This window comes from Amblyraja radiata, chromosome 22 (assembly GCF_010909765.2).
Source record: "Amblyraja radiata isolate CabotCenter1 chromosome 22, sAmbRad1.1.pri, whole genome shotgun sequence".
In the NCBI taxonomy this organism is placed as follows: domain Eukaryota; kingdom Metazoa; phylum Chordata; class Chondrichthyes; order Rajiformes; family Rajidae; genus Amblyraja; species Amblyraja radiata.
This window is the reverse complement of record NC_045977.1, coordinates 41,158,034-41,183,658: the sequence shown is the minus strand read 5'-3', so window position 1 is coordinate 41,183,658 and position 25,625 is coordinate 41,158,034. Positions and strand designations below refer to the sequence as shown.

The 25,625-nt window shown below is 45.7% G+C and overlaps 1 protein-coding gene across 6 annotated transcripts in view; it reads right to left on the bottom strand.

Moving 5' to 3' along the window:
* The window catches only part of rbfox1 (RNA binding fox-1 homolog 1), a 778,480-nt gene extending 771,792 nt beyond the window's left edge, over window positions 1-6,688 (bottom strand). Inside the window, exon 1 of one of the 6 annotated variants that reach the window (XM_033041154.1) lies at window positions 6,502-6,688. In XM_033041154.1, coding sequence (XP_032897045.1) covers window positions 6,502-6,669 — 168 coding nt within the window. In that variant the 5' untranslated portion in view covers window positions 6,670-6,688. Of the gene's footprint in view, window positions 1-6,302; window positions 6,372-6,501 lie in introns of those variants that run through there. The other 5 variants (XM_033041151.1, XM_033041153.1, XM_033041156.1 and 2 more) reach the window with 5 other exon arrangements.
* Between the last annotated feature and the right edge of the window lie 18,937 nt (window positions 6,689-25,625).

Here is a 25,625-nt window from a genome sequence, read left to right as displayed (position 1 = left end):
AGGGCTCTTAAAGATAGCGGAGTCAGGGGATATGGGGAGAAGGCAGGAACGGGGTACTGATTGGGGATGATCAGCCATGATCACATTGAATGCCGGTGCTGGCTCGAAGGGCCGAATGGCCTACTCCTGCACCTATTGTCTATTGTCTATAAACTGTGCTTTGATTTGCCAGCACTCTGAGATAAAGGCGGGGAGTTTAGAGAATGGATTCTAAATCAATTAATAATCCTCCTGTGAAATTCTACCTTTTGTCTGAAGGTTATCTTTGTGACATTGAAAACAAATGGACATACAAAGTCAATCCAAAAGTAAAGACAACTCCTTAACCACGAAATTAAAGAACTGGTAAGTGAGAACTGGTTAATCAGCCAAGGTTCTTAAAGTTAGAACATGGCCCCTCGACCCACAGTGTCTGAGACAAACGCCATCTCATCTGACTGGGAGTCATCTTATGTGTAGGAAGGAACTGCAGATGCTGGCTGACACTGAAGGTAACACAAAATGCTGGGGTAACTCAGCGGGACAGGCAGCGTCTCTGGAGAGAAGGAATGGGTGACGTTTCAGGCTGAAGCACTCTTCCTCCCACACTCCAAAGATGTTCGGGTTTGTAGGTTAATTGTGAGAATTTGTCCCCAGTGTGTGTAGGATAGTGTTAGTGTGATAGTGTGATCGCTGGTCGGTTCGGACTCGGTGGGCCGAAGAGCCTGTTTCCGCGCTGTGTCTCGGAACTAAAGTAAACTCAGAGTATTCATCAACATACTGGCATCTCCACAAACTGAATAAATATACAGGAAAGAAAAAATATTACACAGCCATATAGAATGTTCCAGGGTTTCACACAGAGAGTGATGAATCTGTGGAATTCTCTACCACAGAAAGTAGTTGAGGCCAGTTCATTGGCTATATTTAAGAGGGAGTTTCCTTCTTACTGCTACCTTCAGGTAGAAGGTACAGGAGCCTGAAGACCTCAACAACCAGGTTCAGGAATAGCTACTTCCCCACAGCCATCAGGCTATTAAACCTGGCTCGGACAAAACTCTGATTATTAATAACCCATTATCTGTTATTTGCACTTTATCAGTTTATTTATTCATGTGTGTATATATTTATATTATGGTATATGGACACACTGATCTGTTCTGTAGTCAATGCCTACTATGTTCTGTGTGCTGAAGCAAAGCAAGAATTTCATTGTCCTATACAGGGACACATGACAATAAACTCACATGAACTTGAACTTGAGTTAGATGTGGCCCTTGTGGCTAAAGGGATTAGGGGGTATGGAGAGAAGGCAGGTACAGGATACTGAGTTGGATGATCAGCCATGATCATATTGAATGGCGGTGCAGGCTCGAAGGGCCGAATGGCCTACTCCTGCACCTATTTTCTATGTTTCTATGTATACTGCTGGGGATAGACACAAATGCTGGAGCAACTCAGCGGGACAGGCGGCATTTTTGGAGAGAAGGGATGGGTGACGTTTCAGATTGAGACACTCTTCAGTCTGAAACGTCACCCATTCCTTCTCTCCAGAGATGCTGCCTGCCCCGCTGAGTTACTCCAGCATTTTGTGTCTATCTTCTGGATGTCATCTTAATTATGTTTAACTAATCACTACTTCAGCAACTGTGATCCACTATGAGTTTCGTTTTGGATTACAGACTTTGGTTTTACACAATGTGACAGTCTGGTAACCTTGTATTACTAATGTCTAATTCATTATATGATAGATTATTAAATGTTTATTTGTTGCGTTATTGCATACTGGGCCTGCAAAACTAGAACAAGTAGGAATCTTCAGTAGAATTGTTGAGGGTTTGGACACGCTAAGGGCAGGAAACATGTTCCCGATGTTGGGGGGGTCCAGAACCAGGGGCCACAGTTTAAGAATAAGGAGTAAGTCATTTAGAACGGAGACGAGGAAACACTTTTTCTCACAGAGAGTGGTGAGTCTGTGGAATTCTCTGCCTCAGAGGGCGGTGGAGGCCGGTTCTCTGGATGCTTTCAAGAGAGAGCTAGATAGGGCTCTTAAAAATAGCGGAGTCAGGGGATATGGGGGGAGAAGGCAGGAACGGGGTACTGATTGGGGATGATCAGCCATGATAACAATGAATGGCGTTGCTGGCTCGAAGGGTCGAATGGCCTACTCCTGCACCTATTGTCTATTGTCTATTGTCTAGAAGGGCGGTGAATCTGTGGAATTCTTCGCCACAGATGGCTGTGGAGGCCAAGTCAGTGGGTTTTTTATAAGGCAGAGAGGTTATTATTCTTATTATTATTATTATTATTATTATTATTATTATTATTATTATTATTAATTCTCAATGTTTAATGGTTTTATTTTCATTCCTAACTGTCACTGTATGTCATGTTGTCACTTGCGGGCGGAGCACCAAGGCAAATTCCTTGTATGTGAATACTTGGCCAATAAACTTATTCATTCATTCATAGTTGATTGGTATGGGTGTCAAAGGTCATGGGGAGAAGGCAGGAGAATGGGGTTGAGAGGGAAAGATAGATCAGCCATGATTGAATGGTGGAGTAGACTTGATGGGCCGAATGGCCTAACTAGAGTCATAGAGTGATACAGCGAGGAAAAAGATCCTTCGGCCAAACTTGCCCACACAGCCCACATGTCCCATCTACACTAGTCCCACCTGCCTGTGTTTGGCCCACATGCCTCTAATCCTGTCCTATCCATGTACCTGTCTAATTGTTTCTTAAGTGTTGGGATAGTCCCAGCCTCAACTACCTCCTCTGGCAGCTCGTTCCATACACCCACCACCCTTTGTGTGAAAAAATAACTCCTCAGATCCTAGTAAATCTTTCCCCCTTCACCTTGAACCTGTGTCCTCTGGTCCTCGATTCTCCTACTCTGGGCAAGAGACCTTCTCAATTGGACAATCCTGCTCCTGTGACTTCTGAACTGATGGGGTTCCACTGCTGGTACGTATAACAATTCTGCAGCCTCGACTCTCTTCAAGTATTTTAACAAAGTTACCAGATGTCCCGCTGACTCACAACATGCAAATTATATTTAAAAGCTGTGCATTAATACTCGCAGCGGGAGAGAATGTCATTGCATCACCAAAGCATGACGTAAGGTCATAAGGTCATAAGTGACAGGAGCAGAATTAGGCCATTCAGCCCATCGTCTACTCTCATTCAATCATGGCTGATCTATCTCTCCCTCCTAACCCCATTCTCCTGCCTTCTCCCCATAATCCCTAACACCCGTACTAATCACGAATCTATCAATCCCTGCCATAAATATATCCACTGACTTGTGGCCTCCACAGCCGTCTGTGGCAATGAATTCCACAGATTCACCACCCTCTGACTAAAGAAATTCCTCCTCATCTCCTTCCTAAATGAATGACCTTTAATTCTGAGCCTGTGACCTCTAATCCTGGACTCTCCCACTAGTGGAAACATCCTCTCCACATCCACTCTTTTCGAACCCTTTCATTATTCTGTCTGTTTCAATGAGGTCTTCCCCCCCTCATTCTTCTAAACTCCAGCGAGTACAGGCCCAGTGCCGACAAACGCCCATCATAGGTTAACCCAGTGGTTCCCAACCTTTTTTAGCTCATGGCCCCCTTGGGCTCTTTAATTTTTCTGTGCCCTCCCTGACATTGTTAGCGGAAAAAAAGTGGCCCCCTTCATTGAACCTGTGGCCCCCTAAATCCCCAAATTTTTCTGTGGCCCCCTGAAATTTGCCACGCATATGGCCCCAGGTTGGTATTCACTGGGTTAACCTATTCATTCCTGGGATCATTACTGATCATGGCAATCATGGCTGATCTAACTCTCCCTCCTAATCCAATTCTCCTGCCTTCTCCCCGTAACCCCCGCCACCTGGCATTGGTGGTGTGCTAAACAGCGTCCATAATATGCATAATAATAATAATTCATAATGATATACATGAAATGTTTATAATATGTGTTTGCTTCTAATAAAAATATTTTTTTTTAAATAAATAAATAGACAGATAAATAAATAAATAATATAATATAATATAATGATGATAATAATATATTTTACTGTCATTGCACAGAGGTGCAACGAGATTTGGTATGCAGCTTCCATCCAATGTTATAACTTAATCATCTAACTATTTAGATTCCCAGAGAAACATGATTTATATATTTTTTAAACTGTAAAAGATGGAACAAATCAATATATTGTCCAACAGGGCAGAGGTGAAAGTGACCTCCGGGCATCTTGAAGCCAAGATACCCCGATCTAAACACAGAATGCCATTACATCAAACCATTTCCAATTACCTCCACTGCCTGGAGTTTATACGCACTGTAGATCACTTACACATAAAAGTCTAATTCTAGCAACATGCATGCTTAATTATGTGCCCGTTTGTAAGTACTTAGTCGATACACACACAATCAACATCACTGCCATTTATCACTCCAAGACAAAGACGCCATTTGCAAGTCAGATTTTGGGTTGTTTTGTTGTGTTTTCTCAGGTTGAAGCTGGCTGGCTCAGTTTAACTTTCACAGTACATGTTTATTACAATACGATGTGACAGAACTTTATTTATCCCAGGACGGTTCTGCCAACAGTCGCAACACACAAACATGTTCAAGAAGGAACTGCAGATGTTGGAGAATCGAAAGGTAGACAAAAATTGCTGGAGAAACTCAGCGGGTGCAGCAGCATCTATGGAGCGAAGGAAATAGGCAACGTTTCAGGCCGAGACCCGGAAGGGTTTCGGCCTGAAACGTTGCCTATTTCCTTAGGTCTGAAGAAGGGTTTCGGCCCGAAACGTTGCCTATTTCCTTAGGTCTGAAGAAGGGTTTTGGCCCAAAACATTGCCTATTTCGGTCTGAAGAAGGGTTTTCGGGCCCGAAATGTTGCCTATTTCCTTAGGACTGAAGAAGGGTTTCGGGCCCGAAGCGTTGCCTATTTCCTTCGCTCCATAGATGCTGCCCCACCAGATACACTAAACAAACGTACGATGACTTGTACCACATTAAAAAAAATCTTCCACCTTATCAAGAATTCACACATCATGCAATTTGAACAGATTCAATCAGTAGCAAACTACCAGCAAACTACTTATATATATATATATATATATATTTTTTTTTTTTAAAGTTAATGATGAAACCAAATTATGTTTACCTTGAAACCCAATTGTCGTTAGTGCATCATCTGTTGTGCTGAAGCAAAGCAAGAATTTCATTGTCTCATCAGGGACACATGACAATAAACTCTCTTGAATCTCGAACCTCTAGAACTACACACGTCAATGTTAATGCCTCATGTCCTTGCCTCTTCAACCCCATACATTGGAGTTAATATTGAAATTCACATTTATTATTCCAGGCCGTGAGTGAGAGGACTACACACTTCACTGATCAAAATGCGTCGCAAAGAAAAAAAAAAATTTAAAATATAAAGTTCGGTTGCAAAACATGTCGTTCAACAAATTCTCTTCACGACTCACATTCTGCAAGCTCTCCACCCGATTTGCTTCTGAATGCATTTTTTTGGGTCAAAATTCTGTCTGTTTCTTGTCAAATACAAAAGGCGCACACACTAGACACACATCACCTCCCTCCCCTTCTCACTGGCTCAGTTTCACCTTTCTGCTTTTTTTTAAACCAAACTCAACAGTTTCCAGAATCTGGCACTTCATCGGGCTGTAACAACAGATGGGGTTTTTCCAAGGGAAGAACAGGGAGATACTAAATAGTTGATGGGCTTGGCGGAGTTTTCAATGTCCTTCTGAGCCCAATACTTTGGCACAAAGGAAATGCAATTCTCTCCTTTGTAGTCAAACCAATTGTTATTGTGAACCCCTTTGAGAGACGTATTAGCATTTTCGCAGCAGACCTAAACATTGGCTGTGTGATCTTACCACACAGGTTAGTTACCCTTGGAATGAATAACGTTGTGTGTGTCCATCACAAGGTTCACCATCATCATTTGATCAGATATATCCTGGCTGCTGGAAACAAATTAGTGGCGATGAATTAAAACAAGCACAGTACAAAATGCTACATGGATATAACCTTCCATTCCAGAAAACTGAAGGGGGATAAGGGAACTAACCTGGACAATGGGGCACTATTTCAGCCTTCAGCACAGTAGGAACCTCATATAATTAAAATGAAATAAAAGGCAGCACAATTGAATACATAATCCTGACAGGGTTAAAACTCGCAGGTATAAAACACACAGCTCCCATGCACATCATATTCTGCATTGTTACAGTACATGTCTCTGCTATTCCACAGTCCTCGTCCCCATCGCCGAGCTACCAGTCAACACTAACCTTTTCCCTATTATTTTATGTTCTGCAATTCAGCAGAAACAATAGCAAAGGCAGCAAGCGACCCGACATCACATCGTCCCAGCAGTGCTCGCACAATGAGCTCTGCATTTCTGCCCCCCCTCCCCTCCCCTCCCCTCCTCCCTCCCTCTCTTTCTCTCGCAAGCTGCCCTTAATTGTTTAAAGTCTTTCTCTGCCTTACCTGAAGGGCATCTCCCATGATTGCAATTAGCTGCCAAGATTTCATTGTCGGCTGCGAGACGCCTCCTGTTCCCTCGCCAGGAGAAGCCACAGAGGCAGAGGGAAGAAGGAGCAAGAGAGAGAGAGCCACGTGCTTGGAAATATAAATGACTACAGGCATCTGTCGCATTTACTCTGCTGCCCCGCTCCTCTGCTCATGTTTGAATCTGCCACTGAATCCTTGCAGACTGGGACACACTGGAAGGAGAAAAATGGAAAGGCTCCACTCAGAGCCAGGAGCGATGCATTAACAGGTCTGTCTCCTCGGCTGGGCTGGGGCCAAGCTTTCCCCTGCTCCACCTCATGCATCAGGACACCCAATTCGGCTGCTCCAGGTACTCCAAGGCAAATGACAGTACCTGAACCATTGAACTAGCTATTCCTGCTGCATGTGGCTCCTTTGTTGTCCTTTCGAGCATTAAATGTGTAGTGCATGGACTGAAGAGGGCACCTTGTACACCTGTTATACCCATGCTCGCAAACCAGCTCACTGTTAAAGCTGTCAATGTCCTTGGCAAGCCAGCAGAATCTATTGTACACAAAAATGCTGGAGAAACTCAGCATCTATGGAGCAAAGGCAAGAGGCAACAAAATAGTAAGATTAAACGAGAACTTACCAGTTTGAAGTTTGATCTGTATTTTATGAGGAGTTACGATGAGGGATTACGTGAAGAACCCCGCCAGGACGCATGCGTGTCATTCTTCAAAGCAGCGGTGTGAAATCACAGATAACTGTAATGACTAAACATAGTAAGATTAGAGAAGAGATACCAGTTAAGTATATGATCAAGGGTGGGAGCGGAGGGCACGTAATCCCTCATCGTAACTCCTCATAAAATACAGATCAAACTTCAAACTGGTAAGTTCTCGTTTAATCTTACTATTTTACTTCGGAGTCACGTGAGTGACTACGTGAAGATTTTAAAGCTCTGTGATTTCATGCCGTGGAAACGAGTCCATGCATCACGTCTGCCTTGATGACTGTAGGAGGAATTGTGTTAACATAATTTGGACATGAATTCGACATTGAAATCATAAAATTTATTAACACAAATTTATAACCCCTTTTTATGGGTTTAAATTAATTTACAGAACTTAAATTTGTTTCTGCAAACGTTCCAGGTTTCATTACTGGTTTATTGTAAAATAATTGGAATGTTTTTTCCCCCCAGACCATCCTGCTGCCTTGAGGATTTGGTCCATTGGTACATCCAACTGTATCGCTGCCGATGTAGCTGCAGCCCTGGTGGAATGAGATTTTAAAATATTAGTATCCACCCCAGCCTGTGTTAGCACCTGTTTCAGCCATCTTGAGATGGTCTGGACCGTCACTCTTTTGTGTGGTTGCTAGTGGCTGACTAAAAAGTGCCTTCTCATTGCCTCTTAGGATTTTCGTTTTCTCCATGTATAACGACAGATGTCTTACTATACACAGACGGTCATCTGTTGGGTATGACCTAAATTGTATATTGAGGCCTGCTGATCCCTGTCTGTTCTGCTTACTAACTCATAGATATGAAACGTAATATTTTCTGTTGAAGAAGTCATGTTGTCCAGTCTTAGTTTATGCAGTGACTGTACCCTCTGTGCCGTGACCAATGCCATTAGCATGACTGTTTTTAATGTCAGTCTGTGTAGGGACAGAGCTGTTGCTGGAGACCAATTCCTGAGCATCTTCAGGACAATACTCACATCCCTTATTTGAGAGTACCTGGTTCTTGGGGGATTAGTATTAAAAATTCCCCTCATAGGTTTTGTTACCAGTGGATGAGTCCCAACAGAGTAACGCTCTGTCCCCTGCCATAGGTAAGTCGATAGGGCACTTCTGGCGCAGTTGATGGCACTGTAACTGAGCCCCTCATCATAGTGGAGGCCTGCCAGATATTCCAGAACAGACGGGATGTTCATGTCTCTGTAGGTGATGTTGTTTTTATGGCAGTGCATCGCCCACTTCCTGATATAGACCAGATACTGTTTTTTGGTTGAATGTCTTTGGGCCGCCGAGATCATGTTCACTGTTCGGTCCGTCAGTCCCAGTTGTAGTAGATGTGTTTTTAAAACTCTACAAATTAATAAGTTCAAATGTTTATGGCATGGGTGGCTATCCCTTGTTACGGGATGTAGCAATAAATCTGGTCTATGTGGGATGGTGATACATGGTTCTAATACCATGTTTAATACCACTGGGAACCATGGTTGAGTAGGCCAATCGGGTACTACCAATACCAGACGCAGAGTCTTGTTGTATTTTCCTTAATACCCGACTGATGAGGCAGGAAGGAGGGAATGCGTAAATAAACAATTTCCCCCCCAATGCAGCGAAAATGCATCTATCGCCGCTGCCCCAGGGTCTGGTTCCCATGAAACATAATTTGATAACTGGTGGTTAAGTCTGGATGCGAATAGATCGATATCTGGTGTTCCATATTTTGCTGTAATATCAGCAAATACTTTTTTATTCAACATCCATTCGGTGTTTTCATTAAATTTGCGTGACCTGGTGTCTGCCACTAAATTTAGTCTTCCTGGTAGGTAAGTGGCTGATATCCAAATATCTCTCTGGATACACCATTGCCAAATTGTATTAGCCAGATTGTCACATGATGTCGATTTGTTTCCACCCATGTGGTTAATGTATGCTACCACGGTGGTATTGTCTATCTGTAGTCTAACATGCTGGTGATATGATCCAGTACAATATTACTTTAGGCCATGGAATGCACCCAACATTTCCAGGTAGTTTATGCCCAGTGTGAGTAATAATGATGCCTCCTGAGCAGTCCATCTACCTCCACAGCTGGTGATGGTATTGGTGGCTCCCCACCCAAGTGCACTGGCATCAGTTTGTAGTACCATGGAAGGGTTACTGACAATGATTGGATTGGAACAAAGCCAGATGTTATCTATCCACCATTTTATTCCATTTTAACTTGATTGGTAGTTTCATAGGTCTGTCAAAGTGACCTGCATTAATTTAGAGTGCTTGTATTTTTGCTCTCTGTAAGTTTTGGTAATGTAGAGGTCGAAATTGTGTGGCTGGAAAGGCAGCCACCATTTGCCAATTACTTTTGCTACCAATCTGATGGATGGTTTGCTGATGTCAATGAGGTTATTGCAAGCCTCTATTAAATCTCTAGCCTTTCCCTTAGGCAGAGTCACCGACATGTGAACTGAGTCAATGGTGAAACCCCAAATAGTCCATAGTAGTGGAAGGCGTTAGTTTAGATTTAACTGGATGGATAATAAATCCCAGTTTTTCAAATAACTGTTTTGTGGCTGTTACAGTTTGTTTGGCCAATTCCAAAGTTTTGCCCACAATGAGTATGTCATCTAAATATGCCATGACCATGTGTTTACGTTTCCGTAGAAACGCTAGGGCTGGTTTCAAAATTTTTGTGAACAGCCTGGGGCTGATGACCCATTTGGCAGTGCTTTATACTGCCAGAGTTGTCCCATCCAGTTGAATTTTAAGTAACATCTGTGGTCACCTCGTATAGGCACTGAATAGTAAGCATCTTTTAAATCGATGCTGGCCATGAAGTAACCTTTGGAAATTAATTGTTTAGCAGTAACAAAGGTATCTATTTTGTCAGATCTATGGTGATGCAACAACCACCATCTTTTTTGTTTTTGATAAATATATTGGACACGAATTCTAATGGTTCGTGTTGAGTTTTCTCAATTACACCTTTTATGTAAAGCCGCTCCAGTTCAGCTTGCGCTTTTGATTTTTCTTTATCAGAAGGCACGAACATTCGGTTCGGTATATGTTGAACTGGAGGGCTGTACTTGTGTATAAACTCTATTGTATATCCCTGGATACTGCTTAAGATGTAAGTATCGGTTGTTAACATGCTCCATGCATTCATAAAAGAGTGTAGTCTCCCCCCCAACCTCCATGCTCCCTGTATTTTGTAGGGAACCAGAACCACCTACCTCCATAGTTACCAGTGGCAGGTTTACTTCTTTTTGTAGGTTCTTCGCTGCTGTTGTTGCGCTGGTGTCAGGATTTTCTGTTTGGTTGGCGTTGGAGGTCCCCGCATCTTCCAAGAAGGCCGGCCTGGGCCATGGCCTAAAAAGACTCATGTTTTGAATACCGGGCCTTCGAGCTTTCACCAGTTCTGCTGGTGGGTGCGTAGGGGTGCTGTCTTTGGCTGTAGTGTTTGTTGGAGTCCATTTTATTAGTCCAGTAGGTTCTCTTGTTCCTGCACCCCTTGCACACTTGTCTTTCCTTCTGCGGACCCCTCTTCCAGGTCAGCCCAGAACTGACCCGCTGTGCTCCCCTCTGATGAGGTAGAAGCACTGTGCAGCCCTTCAAGAGGTACTGCTGTGGATTTATCATAGGGCCCGCAGTGACCCGACTCCATCTCCCGGAGTCTGTCACATTGGAGCAAATGCTCCACACACCGCTCCATCCGGCTCCAGCGCTCTCGGTCGCTGGCCGCCCGCAGTTGTTCAAAGTCGGACTCCTCTGAGTCCACGACCTTGTTTGTTTTTGTGTCTAGCCTTACCGCCCGGCCGCGTGGATCTGGCCGGTGCGGAGGCGATATCGGGCACAGCTGATCCCATCTAGCCCACCAGCTTTGTCGCAGCCCGTTGGTTTCTCCACCTGTAATTAGCATGGTAAAAACACAAAAAAGACCGCAGCTCTTACCTGCAGGTCCAGGTTAAAATTGTCGCTACGGGGGAACGTCGTTCCACCCCGTCTCCTGCCGTTTTCGACTTGTCCAAAAAGTCAACGGCCCCATTTGAATAGTTTCCCGCCCGGCCGTGGTGTTCTGGCCGGCGCGGGACAAAAAGTCGGCACAGCTGATCCCTTACGGGGCTTGTGTCTTCAGCTGCTGCTGGCTCCCGCAACTTCGCGGTCCTCCCCAGCCAGCTTTACTCGCAGCACTTGTGGACACTATTTTGTCCAGCTTCCCCCCCTGTATAAAAACAGCGCGGGGACAAAAACTACCGCAGAGTAAATCACATACCTGCAGGTCGCGGTTTCAAACTTACCGCTGCGGGGGAACGATCCACCCCGCCTGTCGTTTCGCAAGCGTGAAAGCGATATGACACGCATGCGTCGTGGCGGGGTTCTTCACGTAGTCACTCACGTGACTCCGAAGTAAAATAGGAAATAGGCAAAGTTTCGGGCCGAAACGTTGCCTATTTCCTTCGCTCCATAGATGCTGCTGCACCCGCTGAGTTTCTCCAGCATTTTTGTGTACCTTCGATTTTCCAGCACCTGCAGTTCCTTCTTAAACAGCCCAATCTATTATTATTATTTCGGGTGAAGATAAGGCACACAATGCTGGAGTAACTCAGCGGGACAGGCAGCATCTCTGGCGAAAAACAATGGGAAGACAAAATTGCTGGTGAAACTCAGCGGGTGAGGCAGCATCTATGGAGCGAAGGAATAGGTGACGTTTCGGGTCGAGACCCTTCTGGAAACTCAGCGGGTGAGGCAGCATCTATGGACCCGGAAGGGTCTCGACCCGAAACGTCACCTATTTCCTTCGCTTCATAGATGCTGCCTCTCCCGCTGAGTTTCTCCAGCATTTTTGTCTATGCTCTAAGAGTGAATCTCATAGCTGACTGGTATATTTTCTCAGGCTTTAGTATTTGTTCGTGAAATCATCTCACTGCGCGACAGCATTTAATGTTTCGGTAGGAAGAATGGTCTCCACCCGAAACATTACCTCTTCCTTTTCCCCACAGATGCTGCCTGACCCGCTGAGTTACTCCGGCACTTTGTCTCCACCTGCAGTTCCTTCCTACAGATGTGCCACTTTGCAGATTCAAGAGTTGTCTAATTGTCGTGAGTGGATGAAAACAGAACGAGGACATTCTTACTCGCAGCAGTATAAGAGGCCTGTAAACACTCACGGTACTGTGCATGATCACAATGAAGGGCGGTGCAGGCTCGAAGGGCCGAATGGCCTCCTCCTGCACCTATTTTCCACGTTTCTATTTCCTATGGTACTCACAGGTAACATCATCTCGCTAGAATTTAGAAGATTTCGAAGATTGAGGGGGGATCTTATAGAAACTTACAAAATTCTTAAGGGGTTGGACAGGCTAGATGCAGGAAGATTGTTCCCGATGTTGGGGAAGTCCAGGACAAGGGGTCACAGTTTAAGGATAAGGGGGAAATCTTTTAGGACTGAGATGAGAAAAACATTTTTCACACAGAGAGTGGTGAATCTGTGGAATTCTCTGCCACAGAAGGTAGTTGAAGCCACAGTTCATTGGCTATATTTAAGAGGGAGTTAGATGTGGCCCTTGTGGTTAAAGGGATCAGGGGGTATGGAGAGAAGGCAGGGATGGGATACTGAGTTGGATGATCAGCCATGATCATATTGAATGGCGGTGCAGGCTCGAAGGGTCGAATGGCCTACTCCTGCACCTATTGTCTATGCTTCTATGTATCATAAATAAAAACATTCAAAAGAGCTGAATATTATTGCACAAAGCCCGGACATTTTCCCTGTGAATAACAACTGCAAAGAATGGCAGGTTACCTTTGCATAGTTCCAGACAACCCTCTCCCCTGACTCTCAGTCTGAAGAAGGGTCTCGACCCCAAACGTTATCCATTCCTTCTCTCCACCCATGCCTGTCCTGCTGAGTTACTCCAGCATTTTGTGTCTACGCACAGGTCTTTAATGGGTAAGTGAAACCACCTCTTTATATTGGACCTTTCATGGCCCTCTTGTAATCGACACTGACGGCTTAATGGAGAGCGGAAAATACTAGACAGTGATTTATGGTCACAGTTTGTGGGTGGAACTACCTTTCAGTCATCACCCCCAACACTCAAGGAGTCAGCCAGCTGGGGTTAACTCAGTGTTACCAGGTTTACTGTCACAGATGTTGACATTTGCAAGTAACTGATTATTATTCAATTCAGAAAGAAAAGTAACGTTAGGTGTTCAGGATCAACCTTCTGCAGTCAGAACGCGGACTATTCTGGCAAGAAACACGATCCTCTCTCCACTCCGCTGTTATCTGACCTGCTTAATGTTCCCAACATCTGCACCGATTTGCTTGGCCTTTTAATTAATTAACCCCTTTGTGCAATTCTACGCAGAGATATTTTGGCAATGCTGCAGTAGAGACACAGGGACAGAGACATAGAGAGACATAGAGTCACTCAGCATGGAAACAGGCCCTTCAACCCAACCTGCCCACACCGACCAACATGCCCCATCTACACTAGTCCCACCCTGCCCATGTTTGGCCCCTATCCCTCTAAACCTGTCCTATCCATGTACCTGTGTATCTGTTTCTTAAACGTTGGGACAGTCCCTGCCTCAACTACCCCATAGCAGATGCGTCCACTGGAAACAGCTAATTCTGCTCCCAACATCATCTATTGCAACAAGTGATGGCTCCCACTGATTGTCGCCGGATGTGTTCGGCAAAACGATTGCCAAGCCTACGCTTGGTCTCACCGATGTAGATCAGCTGACATCTAGAGCAGTGGATGCAATAGATGAGGTTGGAGGAGATGCATCCATGGCCAGAGTGAGCACCACCGGAAATTGGAGGAACAGCACCTCATATTCCACTTGAGCAGTCTGCACCCAAGCGGCATAAACATTGAATTCTCCAATTACCAGTAGCCCTTGCTGTCTCCACCCCTTCTCAGCTCTCCCTCAGCCCTCGGGCTTCTCCTCTTTCTTTCTCCTTTCTTCTCCCCCCCCCCTCGCCCTCCATCAGTCTGAAGAAGGGTTTCAGCCCGAAACGTTGCCTATTTCCTTCGCTCCATAGATGCTGCTGAACCCGCTGAGTTTCTCCAGCACTTTTGTCTACCTTCGATTTTCCAGCATCTGCAGTTCCTTCTTAAATACCTCCTCTGGCAGCTTGTTCCATACACCCTTTGTATGATAATGTTACCTCTCAGGTTCCTATTAAATATTTTTCCCCCTTCACCTTGAACCTAAGTCCTCTGGTCCTCGACTCCCCTACTATGGGCAAGAGACTTTATGCGTCTACCTGTTCTATTCCTCTCATGATTTTATCATTTAAAAAAAATCAAATGATACAGATCTAAATCTTTAGCTGGTCTCCAGGTTTTAACCCTTTGAATATCAGATGGTAATTTCAAGGTCATTTGAACGGGTACATGGACAGGAAAGGTTTGGAGGGATATGGGCCAAACGCAGGCAGGTGGGCCCAGTGTAGATGGGGCGTGTTGGTCGGTGTGGGCAAGTTGGGCCAAAGCACCTGTTTACACACTGTATCACTCTATGACTCTAATTCTTGGATGCTCCACTAGAAATACATTATTTAGAGTAAACTGGAGAACTATAATCTTAGTGATGGTGCATTTGTTTTCAATCGGACATTACTAATTTCTTGAATGTAATACATTCATTTATCAAGCTCTCTGAAGGTGACATCAATTTAACTTATAGTATGCTTTTCTTTAATCAGGCAGAACAGTAATGAGAATAGCGTGGGCACATTCGGTTATGATTTCAGTTTTATTTAAGATATACATCGTGGAAACAGGCCTTTCGGCCCACCGAGTCCATGCCGACCATCGATCGCCCGTTCACACGAGTTCTATTTTATCCCATTTTCTCACCCAATCCCTACACACTAGGGGCAATTTACAGAGGGCCAATTAACCTACAAACCCGCCCGTCTTTGGGATGTGGGAGGAAACCGGAGCACCCGGAGGAAACCCACGTGGTCATGGGGAGAATATTACTCGCTGTTATTCTCTGTATTAAACGTTGTTCCCTTAACCCTGTATCTGTACACTGTGGATGGCAAGATTGTGATCATGTATTGTCTTTTCCCTGGCTGGATATAGTACGCAACAAAAAGCTTTTCACTGTAACACAAATTGGAGGAACAGCACCTCATATTTCGCTTGGGCAGCTTACACCCCAACAGTATGAACATTGACTTCTCTAACTTCAAGAAACCCTTGCCTTCCCTCTCTCCCCATCCCTCCCCTTCCTAGTTCTCCAAATAGTTTCACTGACCTTGCGATTCATTTTACTGATTCTACACCTCCTTGTCACCTTCCCCTCAGCTAACAATGGACCATTCTACATTTCACCCTCGTTTGTCTGTCATTTTCAAACCTTACCCTTCCATATCTCCAGACTCCCACTCAATACACAATAGACAATAGGTGCAAGAGTAGGCCATTCGGCCCTTCGAGCCAGCACCGCCATTCAATGTAATCATGGCTGATCATCCCCAATCAGTACCCCGTTCCTGCCTTCTCCCCATATCCGCTGACTCCGCTATCTTTAAGAGCCCTATCCAGCTCTCTCTTGAAAGTGTCCAGAGAACCGGCTTCCACCGCCCTCTGAAGCAGTGAATTCCTCAGACTCACAACTCTCTGTGCGAAAAAGAGATTCCCTCGACTCCCAGTCTCAAGAAGGGTCTCGACCCGAAGCGTCACCAATTCCTTCTCTCCAGAGTTGCTGCCTGTCCCGCTGAGTTACTCCAGCATTTTGTGTCTATCTTTGCTGGTCATTTTTAAATGACAATGGTTGAACTGGCACAGAGAATAAAATATACTACCGAATGGCCCCAAAGTAGAACACCTTCGCAAATATATAGAAACGTGGAAAAATAGGTGCAGGAGTAGGCCATTCGGCCCTTTGGGTCAGCACCGCCATTCAATATGATCACGGCTGATCATCTAAAATCAGCACCCCATTCCTGCCTTCTCCCCATATCCCATGATTCCATTAGCCCTAAGAGCTAAATCCAACTCTTTCTTGAAAACACCCGGTGAATTGGCCACTGCCTTCTGTGGCAGAGAATTCCACAGATTCACAACTCTCTGGGTGAAAATATTTTTCCTCTTTACAGTCCTAAATGGCCTCTCCCTTATTCTTAAACTGTGTGACCCCTGGTTCTGGACACCCCCAACATGGGGAACATTTTCCTGCATCTAGCCTGTCCAATCCTTTAAGAATTTTACATGCTTCTATAAGATCCACCTCTCATCCTTCTAAATTCCAGTGAATACCAGCTTTCACTTTGTTCACCTACTTTGAATGTTAATGGCTTGGAGTGCAATTTACTGCAAAGCCTTATGACTTGAAGGTGATAGCTGCAACAACTGTGTTAAGTTGAAGCATGAATCATTTTAATGATGTGTTGTCAATCCAAACAGCCTCTGATCATTAATTTTGCTGCTGATCATCTCCCGTCTCTCCATATCTTCACATTAGGGTAGCACGGTGGCGCAGCGGTAGAGTTGCTGCCTCACTGCGCCAGAGACCCGGGTTCCATCCTGACCTTGGGTGCCATCTGTGCGGAGTTTGCACGTTCTCCCCGTGACCTGCATAGGTTTTCTCCGGGTGCTCTGTTTTCCTCCCACACTCCAATGGCATGCAGGTTTGTAGATTAATTGGCTACTGTTAAATAGCAGGATTGTACTAGTGTGCGGGGATTGCTGGTTGGCATGGACTCGATGGGCCGAAGGGCCTGTTTCCACGCTGTATCTCTAAACTAAACTAAACTAAACTAAATCTTGTGGTATCTTTGCACAGGCTACTCACTTATGTTCATTTGTACTGATCTTTTGCAAACAACAGTATGAAAATGTCCAGAAGAACTCAGAGTGCTGGAGTAACTCAGCGGGTCAGGCAGCATCTGTGGAGAACATGGATAGGTGACGTTTCACAGAGTGCTGGAGTAACTCAGCGGGTCAGGCAGCATCTATGGAGCTAAGGAAATAGGCAACGTTTCGGGTCGAAACCCTTCCGGGTTTCGGCCCGAAACGTTGCCTATTTCCAGAAGGGTTTCAGCTCGAAACGTTGCCTATTTCCTTCACTCCATAGATGCTGCTGCACCATAACTCAGCGGGTCAGGCAGCATCTGTGGAGAACATGGATAGGTGACGTTTCACAGAGTGCTGGAGTAACTCAGCGGGTCAGGCAGCATCTGTGGAGAACATGGATAGGTGACGTTTCACACAGTACTGGAGTAACTCAGCGGGTCAGGCAGCATCTGTGGAGAACATGGATAGGTGACGTTTCACCCAGTACTGGAGTAACTCAGCGGGTCAGGCAGCATCTGTGGAGAACATGGATAGGTGATGTTTCACAGAGTGCTGGAGTAACTCAGCGGGTCAGGCAGCATCTGTGGAGAACATGGATAGGTGACGTTTTGGGTTCGAGACTTTTCTTCAGACTGGTGTCAGCCTGACATCAACGTCACCCATTCCTTCTCTCCAGAGATGCTGCCTGTCCCGCTGAGTTACTCCAGCATTTTGTGTCAACCTATAATCCCGTAAATATTATCAGGTATATATTATCTTGTATGTATTACATATCATTTATAGTGCTTGATGTATCTTGTGTAGAAATCATGTGATTAAAAATATATTATTATGTATATATGATCACTATATTTTATATCTGCGTATTATATCTGTTCTATTTGCTATGTATTATATCAACCATGTAACCGCCACCATTAGTTTGTTAAACCAATGTCAGCATTGGAGAAGTCTGCGCCTGCTTGAGGTGGCTTCATACACGTGGTCTCTTGCCAACGTGTGTGTGTGGCTCTTCTTTAAGTTGTCCCAGAGGATCCCTCTATCAGGAATGTGGTTCTGCTAAATACCTGTTTGCCGTGTCTTACACGTTGCTAATCAGTGGAGCAGTCCTTGGACTTCACCCCGACAGTATCTTTAGGCTCCCCTGTGGCCACGGGCAGAAAGTGAATTGTTTTAATTTCTTCCTGTTGTTAAGGAGGGCCACACACACATTATTCAGCCCAGACTCCTTCCGAACCTTCTGAATGTTGTAGTCGGCAGGGCAGTACTCTGCATATCGCCAACTTGGACAATTTTACATTTTACACCAAGCCAATTAACCTACAAACCTGCACGTCTTTGGAGTGTGGGAGGAAACCGAAGATCTCGGAGAAAACCCACGCAGATCACGGGGAGAACGTACAAACTCCATACAGACAGCACCCGTAGTCGGGATCGAACCCGGGTCTCTGTGAGGAGCAACATTTTCACACAGAGGTTGGTGGGTGTATGGATTGAGTTACCACAAGGTTCAGGTTTATTTATCAGGTCAAGGGTATCGGTGCATCAAAAAGATTTGCTGTGCATCCTATCCAATCAAAGCAGATAATACTACACATAAATACAATCAAGGTCAAACTCCAGTACAACAGGTGGAGCAAAGGGGAAGATACAGAGTGCAGGATATAGTTCTCAGCATTGTAGCGCACCAGTTCCACAGACAGAGTCCAATGTCCGCAATGGGGTAGAGGTGAATCGGACAGTGCCCTAGCTTATGGAAGGGCCGTTCAGAAGCCTGATAACAGAGGGGAAGAGGCTGTTCCTGAGTCTGGTGGTGCGCGCTTTCAAGCTTCTGTACCTTCTGCCGGACGGGAGCGGAGAGGGACAAGTCATTAGGTACACAAAATTGCTGGGGAAACTCAGCGGGTGCAGCAGCATCTATGGAGCGAAGGAAATAGGCGACATTTCGGGCCGAAACCCTTCTTCAGACAAGTCATTGGTTGGCAGAATAATGACGTCTAAAGGACATTTGGACAGTTACATGGATGGGACCAATTTGGACCAAATGTGGATAAACGGAACTAGCTGGGATGGGGATTTTTGGTCGGCATGGGACAAGTTGGGAAAAATGGCCTGTTTCCATGATGTATGGTTCTATGACTCTAAACGACATTTTCAGGTGACCCTTTGATCTCCAGCTTGCATTTAGTTTAGATTAGAGATACAGCGCGGAAACAGGCCCTTCGGCCCACCGAGTCCGCGCCGACCAGCGATCCCCGCACACTAACACTATCCTACACACACTGGGGACAATTTTACATTTACACCAAGTCAATTAACCTACAAACCTGCACGTCTTTGGAGTGTGGGAAGAAACCGGAGCATCCGAGGAAAACCCACGCAGGTCACGGGGAGAACGTACAAACTCCGTACAGACAGCGCCCGTAGTCGGGATGGAACCCGGGTCTCTGGCGCTGCATTCGCTGTAAGGCAGCAACTCTACCGCTGCGCCACCATGACCGCACCACCGTGACTCAGTTCTAAGCCACATCGGACTCCTGAAGACGCAAGGAAACGCAGGTGCAGCCAGAAGACACAAAGTGCTGGAGGATCTCTTCACGTCAGGCAGCATCTCTGGAGAACATGGACAGGTGACGTTTCAGGTCAGGGCCCTTCTTCAGACTGATTGTACTCGGGGGGGGGGGAATAGAACTGGGGGAGGGGAGAGGCATGTCAAAGCGTGTGCGGACACTGGCGAGGGGTGGTCCTGACAGTTCGGAACAAAGGCCAGAGATGGCAAAAGCAGAAAGCACGAAGGTTAAAGGGTTGTGAAGCCAGAGGAAGGAATGCGGGAAGGGGGGGGTGGGGGGGAGGGGGGGATAATAAGTGTGAGTCCAGATGTGACACAGGCGGGTGAAAAAGTGTCCCGACCCTAAATGTCCCTCCGCTGACGCTGCCTGGCCAGCTGTGTTACTCCAGCACTCTGTGTTGTATAGAAGTCCTCAAGATGTATTTGTACTGAGGCTGAAATATAATTCCTCTTATCACAACTTATCAGCAAGTGCCATTTTGTGATACTGACTCTTCAACATCCTTCTCATTTCCACTGTAGATTCTGATTGATTTGGATGTGATTCCTGTCAAGGCCAGTAGTTAACAGGCTGGAAATCAGTTAAAGCTTACAGCAATAACATTGAATAAAGTTTCAAAGTTTGAGAAATAGTGTTAATATGTTGGTGTTATTCTTAGGATGTTCTACAGTGTCTCCTGGGAGGCAAACACAAGGACAATACACATTTATTCTGACGGTGTGTGTGTGTGTGTGTGTGTGTGTGTGTGTGTGTGTGTGTGTGTGTGTGTGTGTGTGTGTGTGTGTGTGTGTGTGTGTGTGTGTGTGTGTGTGTGTGTGTGCGTGTGTGTGTCTCTCTCTCTCTCTCTCTCTCTCTCTCTCTCTCTCTCGATTGCAGGACAGGTACTCCGAAATAGAATGCACAAATGAAACGCAGAGGAAAGACGTCTTCACACAGAGCGTTGTGAGTCTGTGGAATTCTCTGCCTCAGAGGGCAGTGGAGGCCGGTTCTCTGGATACTTTCAAGAGAGAGCTAGATAGGGCTCTTAAAGTTAGCGGAGTCAAGGGATATGGGGAGAAGGCAGGAACGGGGTACTGATTGGGGATGATCAGCCATGATCACAATGAATGGTGGTGCTGGCTCGACGGGCCGAATGGCCTATTCCTGCACCTACTGTCTATTGTCTATTGCCTATTGTCTATTGTCTATTGTAAATCCACACTTAGCCCTGTCTCAGTGGGAATCTACAATCAAACTCTAAAAATAAACCTGGATCCGTTTACAGATTTTTATGATGTTATTCCACAACAACAGAAGAGAATGATCTGAGGTGAAAATCTCTCCTTGATCACACGTATCGGTATTGGGTTATATTTGTTGCGCGTACCGTGGTGCAGTGAAAAGCTTTGGTTTGCGTGCAACATAATTAAATCAGATCACACGACCGTACACGCGGGTGCAATCACGCTCAACACTAGTATGAAAGGAGGTGCGAAGAGAAAAATTCCAGCGAGCAGAATAGAACGTTACAGTATTGCAGCGTTACAGTTACAGAGAAAAGGACAAATGTCCGCAGAGGGTAGGCCGGAGGATCGGGACAACAGTCTCGTTTATGGGGTTCAGTCGTCTGATCACAGCGGGGGAAGAAGAATTTCCAGAGTCCGCCTGCTGGGAGAGTCTGGGACCAGAGGGCACAACCTCAGGATAAGAGGATGTACCTTTAGAATTAAGATGGAGATTGATTATTACGGGTGTCAGAGGTTATGGGGAGAAGGCAGGAGAATGGGGTGAGGAGGGGGAGACATCCATTGACGGTTTCCACAGCCGTCTGTGGCAAAAAATTCCACAGATTCACCATCCTCTGACTAAAGAAATTTCTCCTCCTCTCCTTCCTAAAAGAACGTCCTTTAACGGAGCCGGCGCTATGGCGGTGCTGAAGGCGGCCCGTGCGGCGTGCAGGGCAGTGCTGCTCCCCGCCATCATCACCACGATGATCCAGAAGGGCATGCTGGCCGAGGAGGACTCGCTGAGCGGCCACATGTACGGAGCCTGCAGCCGGTCCCAAAGTGGCTCCAGCTCCAGCCGTGGGCAGCCCTGGAAGGGGGGCAAGTTAGGGTTAGGGTTAGGGTTCGGCATTTTCCTCTCAGTGGAAGATGCCTTAGCCTTCCCCCTGCCTCGCACTGCCCCAGTCCCATTGTAGCCGTGACCCCCACTCTGCACACTGGCAGTCAGTGGGGTTCAGTAAACGGGGGAACCCACAGCAACTGCCCTCACCCATTAATTAGGCTGGTTCAGAAGCCGGACCTCTGCGGCAGTCTCATTCAAAAAACACACTCAATTATATTCATTACTAGACTAAGTGGGACCCGTTGGGTCCCAGCATCACACGGGAGGGCTGGTCCCCCAACGCAATATTCCACCTCTCCACCAATTCCAATATTAGTTGGCCAGTGGGGGGCGGAGGGGAGGGCTTTCTGGAGCTCTGGTATGGGTGGTGTGGGCTAGTATGGACATTGTGGGCCAAATGGATTCTTGGGCTGGCAGCTCACTCACTCACGGCTGGTGGGCTGGCAGTTGACTCACGGCTATTACTTGAAATTCCACTTCAAGCAGGATGCAAGGCCACCAAATTCAAGTGCAGTTTCTTACCATTTCAAGCAGGGTGCAAGGCCACTAAATTCAAGTGCAGTTTCTTACCATTTCAAGCAGGATGCAAGGCCACTAAAGACAGCGAGTCGTGACTTCTCCCTCCTCCATCTTGCAGAGACTGAGCCACGCCCACACTTCTGGGTTTTATAGTCCCTCCCCCCTCCCACCAGAAGGGGCTTGACAGGAGAGAGAACCTCAACATTTTTTGAACACTAATAACTCTTTTATTTTTCATCGATGGGAAAAATCCTTGGCACCTGATGAGCGGAGGGGGACTCTGAGTAAGATGGCCAAAAATCACAGCCGTACGTGGTAGCATTTTTTCTAAAATCATTATAAAGCGCAAGCAGGAAGTGGTCAAGATTAGACTTTTAATTATATAGTAGGCAAGGCAACTTTAATTAGGCAAGGCAACTTTAATTGGGCTCCACAGCTTTAGCATTTCCAAATCAAAGGCAACACAGCTTTAGCATTTCCAAACCAAAGACAACACAGCTTTAGCATTTCCAAACTATATTTTCAAACCACATTAAGGGCACTGACAGGTCAGTAAAACCACTCACAGTTTAGTAGACATGTGTTCAGTGTTATTCACAGCTCAGACTGAGAGACGTGACCCTCTAGCTCCCCGATCTTGCAGAGACTGACTGAGGCACTCAACACTTCCGGGTTTTATAGTCCCTCCAGAAGGGGCGTGGCAGAAGGGGTGTGGAAACACTAATGACTCTTTTATTTTTCATCGATGGGAAAAATCCTCTTGTCCTGCGCAGCGGAGGGGAATTCTGAGTAAGATGGCCAAAAATCACAGCCGTAAGTGGCAACGTATAACATTTACAGTATATATTTTTAATGTAATATTCTTTCTAAAGCTTTTGCCCTCCCATATTTGCATGGAATCATAGCATCGTAGAGTGATACAGCACAGAAACAGGCCCTTTGGCCTATCTTGCCCAACATGTCCCAGATACACTTGTCCCACCTGCCCGCGTTTGGCCCATGTCCCTCCAAACCTCTCCTATCTAAGTACCTATCTAAATGTTTCTTAAAGGTTGGGATAGTCCCAGCCTCAACTACCTCCTCTGGCAGCTCGTTCCATACACCCACCACCCTTTGTGTGAAAAAGTTACCCCTGAGTTTCCTATTAATTATTATCTCCTTCACCTTAAACCTATGTCCTCTGGTCCTCGATTCCCCTACTCTGGGCAAGACCAGATCTATTCCTCTCATGATTTTTTTTACACCTCTATAAGATCATCCCCCTCATCCTCCTGCGCTCCAAGGATGAGCAACCGTGGTGCAACTTACATTAAGAGAAGCAACCTGCTGCATTTCTATTCACGTGGCTGAAAATGAGTTTTCCTCAGGTCAACCCAGTATTTCTGCATCGGAGTGTTACTTCCAGGGCCATCAATTATCAAGTAACTCAGACTGGCTTTAAAATTATGCTGAAAAAATATCAATAGTCCCATGACGGACTGTGGACATTTTCTCAGCCAATTACTAAATAAACCTTTGAAAGGTGTCCCTGTAGTCAAAGAAATGGCCAAAGTTTTGGAACTTTTTCCAATGAGCAAAATCAGCAGGATTTCACCCCAATGATTAATTTCTTCTGTGGATTTGGAGAAATTGATGGAGAGAGGCGTGAAGTGGTGCATTGTGCTATCCCCAGGACCTGTCCAATCCCGCTAGAAATTGCAGCGAATTGTGGACGCAGCCCATCTAAGAAACCAACCTCCCTTCCATCGACTCCATCTACACCTCACGCTGCCTCGGCAAGGCCAGCAGCATCATCAAGGACGAGTCACACCCCGGCCACTCCCTCTTCACCCCTCTCCCATCGGTCAAAAGGTGCAGAAGTGTGAAAACACACACCTCCAGATTCAGGGACAGTTTCTTCCCAGCTGTTATCAGGCAACTGAACCATCCTACCACAACCAGAGAGCAGTCCTGAACTACCATCTACCTCTTTGGTGACCCTCGGCCGATCTTTGATCGGACTTTACTGGCTTTATGTTGCACTAAACATTGTTCCCTTTATCTGTACACAGTGGACGGCTCGATTATAATCATGTACACTCGCTCTGCTGACTGGGGAGCACGCAATAATGGTTTTTCACTGTACCTCGGTACACGTGACAATAAACTAAACTGAACTGAACTATCCTCTCTTACATGAAGTACTTCCTTGTCCCATTGCAAAGACTAGAGAGTCATAGAGTGATACAGTGTGGAAACAGGCCCTTCGGCCCAACTTGCCCACACCGGCCAACATGTCCCAGCTACACTAGTCCCACCTGCCTGCCTCTGGCCCATATCCCTCCAAACCTGTCCTATCCATGTACCTGTCTAACTGTTTCTTCAACATTAGGATAGTCCCAGCCTCAACTACCTCCAGCTACCTCTCTCCCTGTAGCTCACACACTCTAGTCCTGGCAACATCCTCGTAAATCTTTCCTGAACCCTTTCAAGCTTGAAAATATCTTTCCTATTACACGGTGCCCAGAACTGAACACAATATTCTCAATGTGGTCTCACCAACGTTTTATACAACTGCTACATGACCTCCCAACTTCTTTACTCAATACTGTGACTGATAACCATATAACCATATAACAATTACAGCACGGAAACAGGCCATCTCGGCCCTACAAGTCCGTGCCGAACAACTTTTTACCCTTAGTCCCACCTGCCTGCACTCATACCATAACCCTCCATTCCCTTCTCATCCATATGCCTATCCAATTTATTTTTAAATGATACCAACAAACCTGCCGCCACCACTTCCACTGGAAGCTCATTCCACACCGCTACCACTCTCTGAGTAAAGAAGTTCCCCCTCATGTTACCCCTAAACTTCTGTCCCTTAATTCTGAAGTCATGTCCTCTTGTTTGAATCTTCCCTATTCTCAAAGGGAAAAGCTTGATCACATCAACTCTGTCTATCCCTCTCATCATTTTAAAGACCTCTATCAAGTCCTCCCCTTAACCTTCTGCGCTCCAGAGAATAAAGACCTAACTTATTCAACCTATCTCTGTAACTTAGTTGTTGAAACCCAGGCAACATTCTAGTAAATCTCCTCTGTACTCTCTCTATTTTGTTGACATCCTTCCTATAATTGGGCGACCAAAATTGTACACCATGCTCCAGATTTGGTCTCACCAATGCCTTGTACAATTTTAACATTACATCCCAGCTTCTATACTCAATGCTCTGATTTATAAAGGCTAGCATACCAAAAGCTTTCTTTACCACCCTATCTATATGAGATTCCACCTTCAAGGAACTATGCACGGTTATTCCCAGATCCCTCTGTTCAACTGTATTCTTCAATTCCCCACCATTTACCATGTACGTCCTATTTTG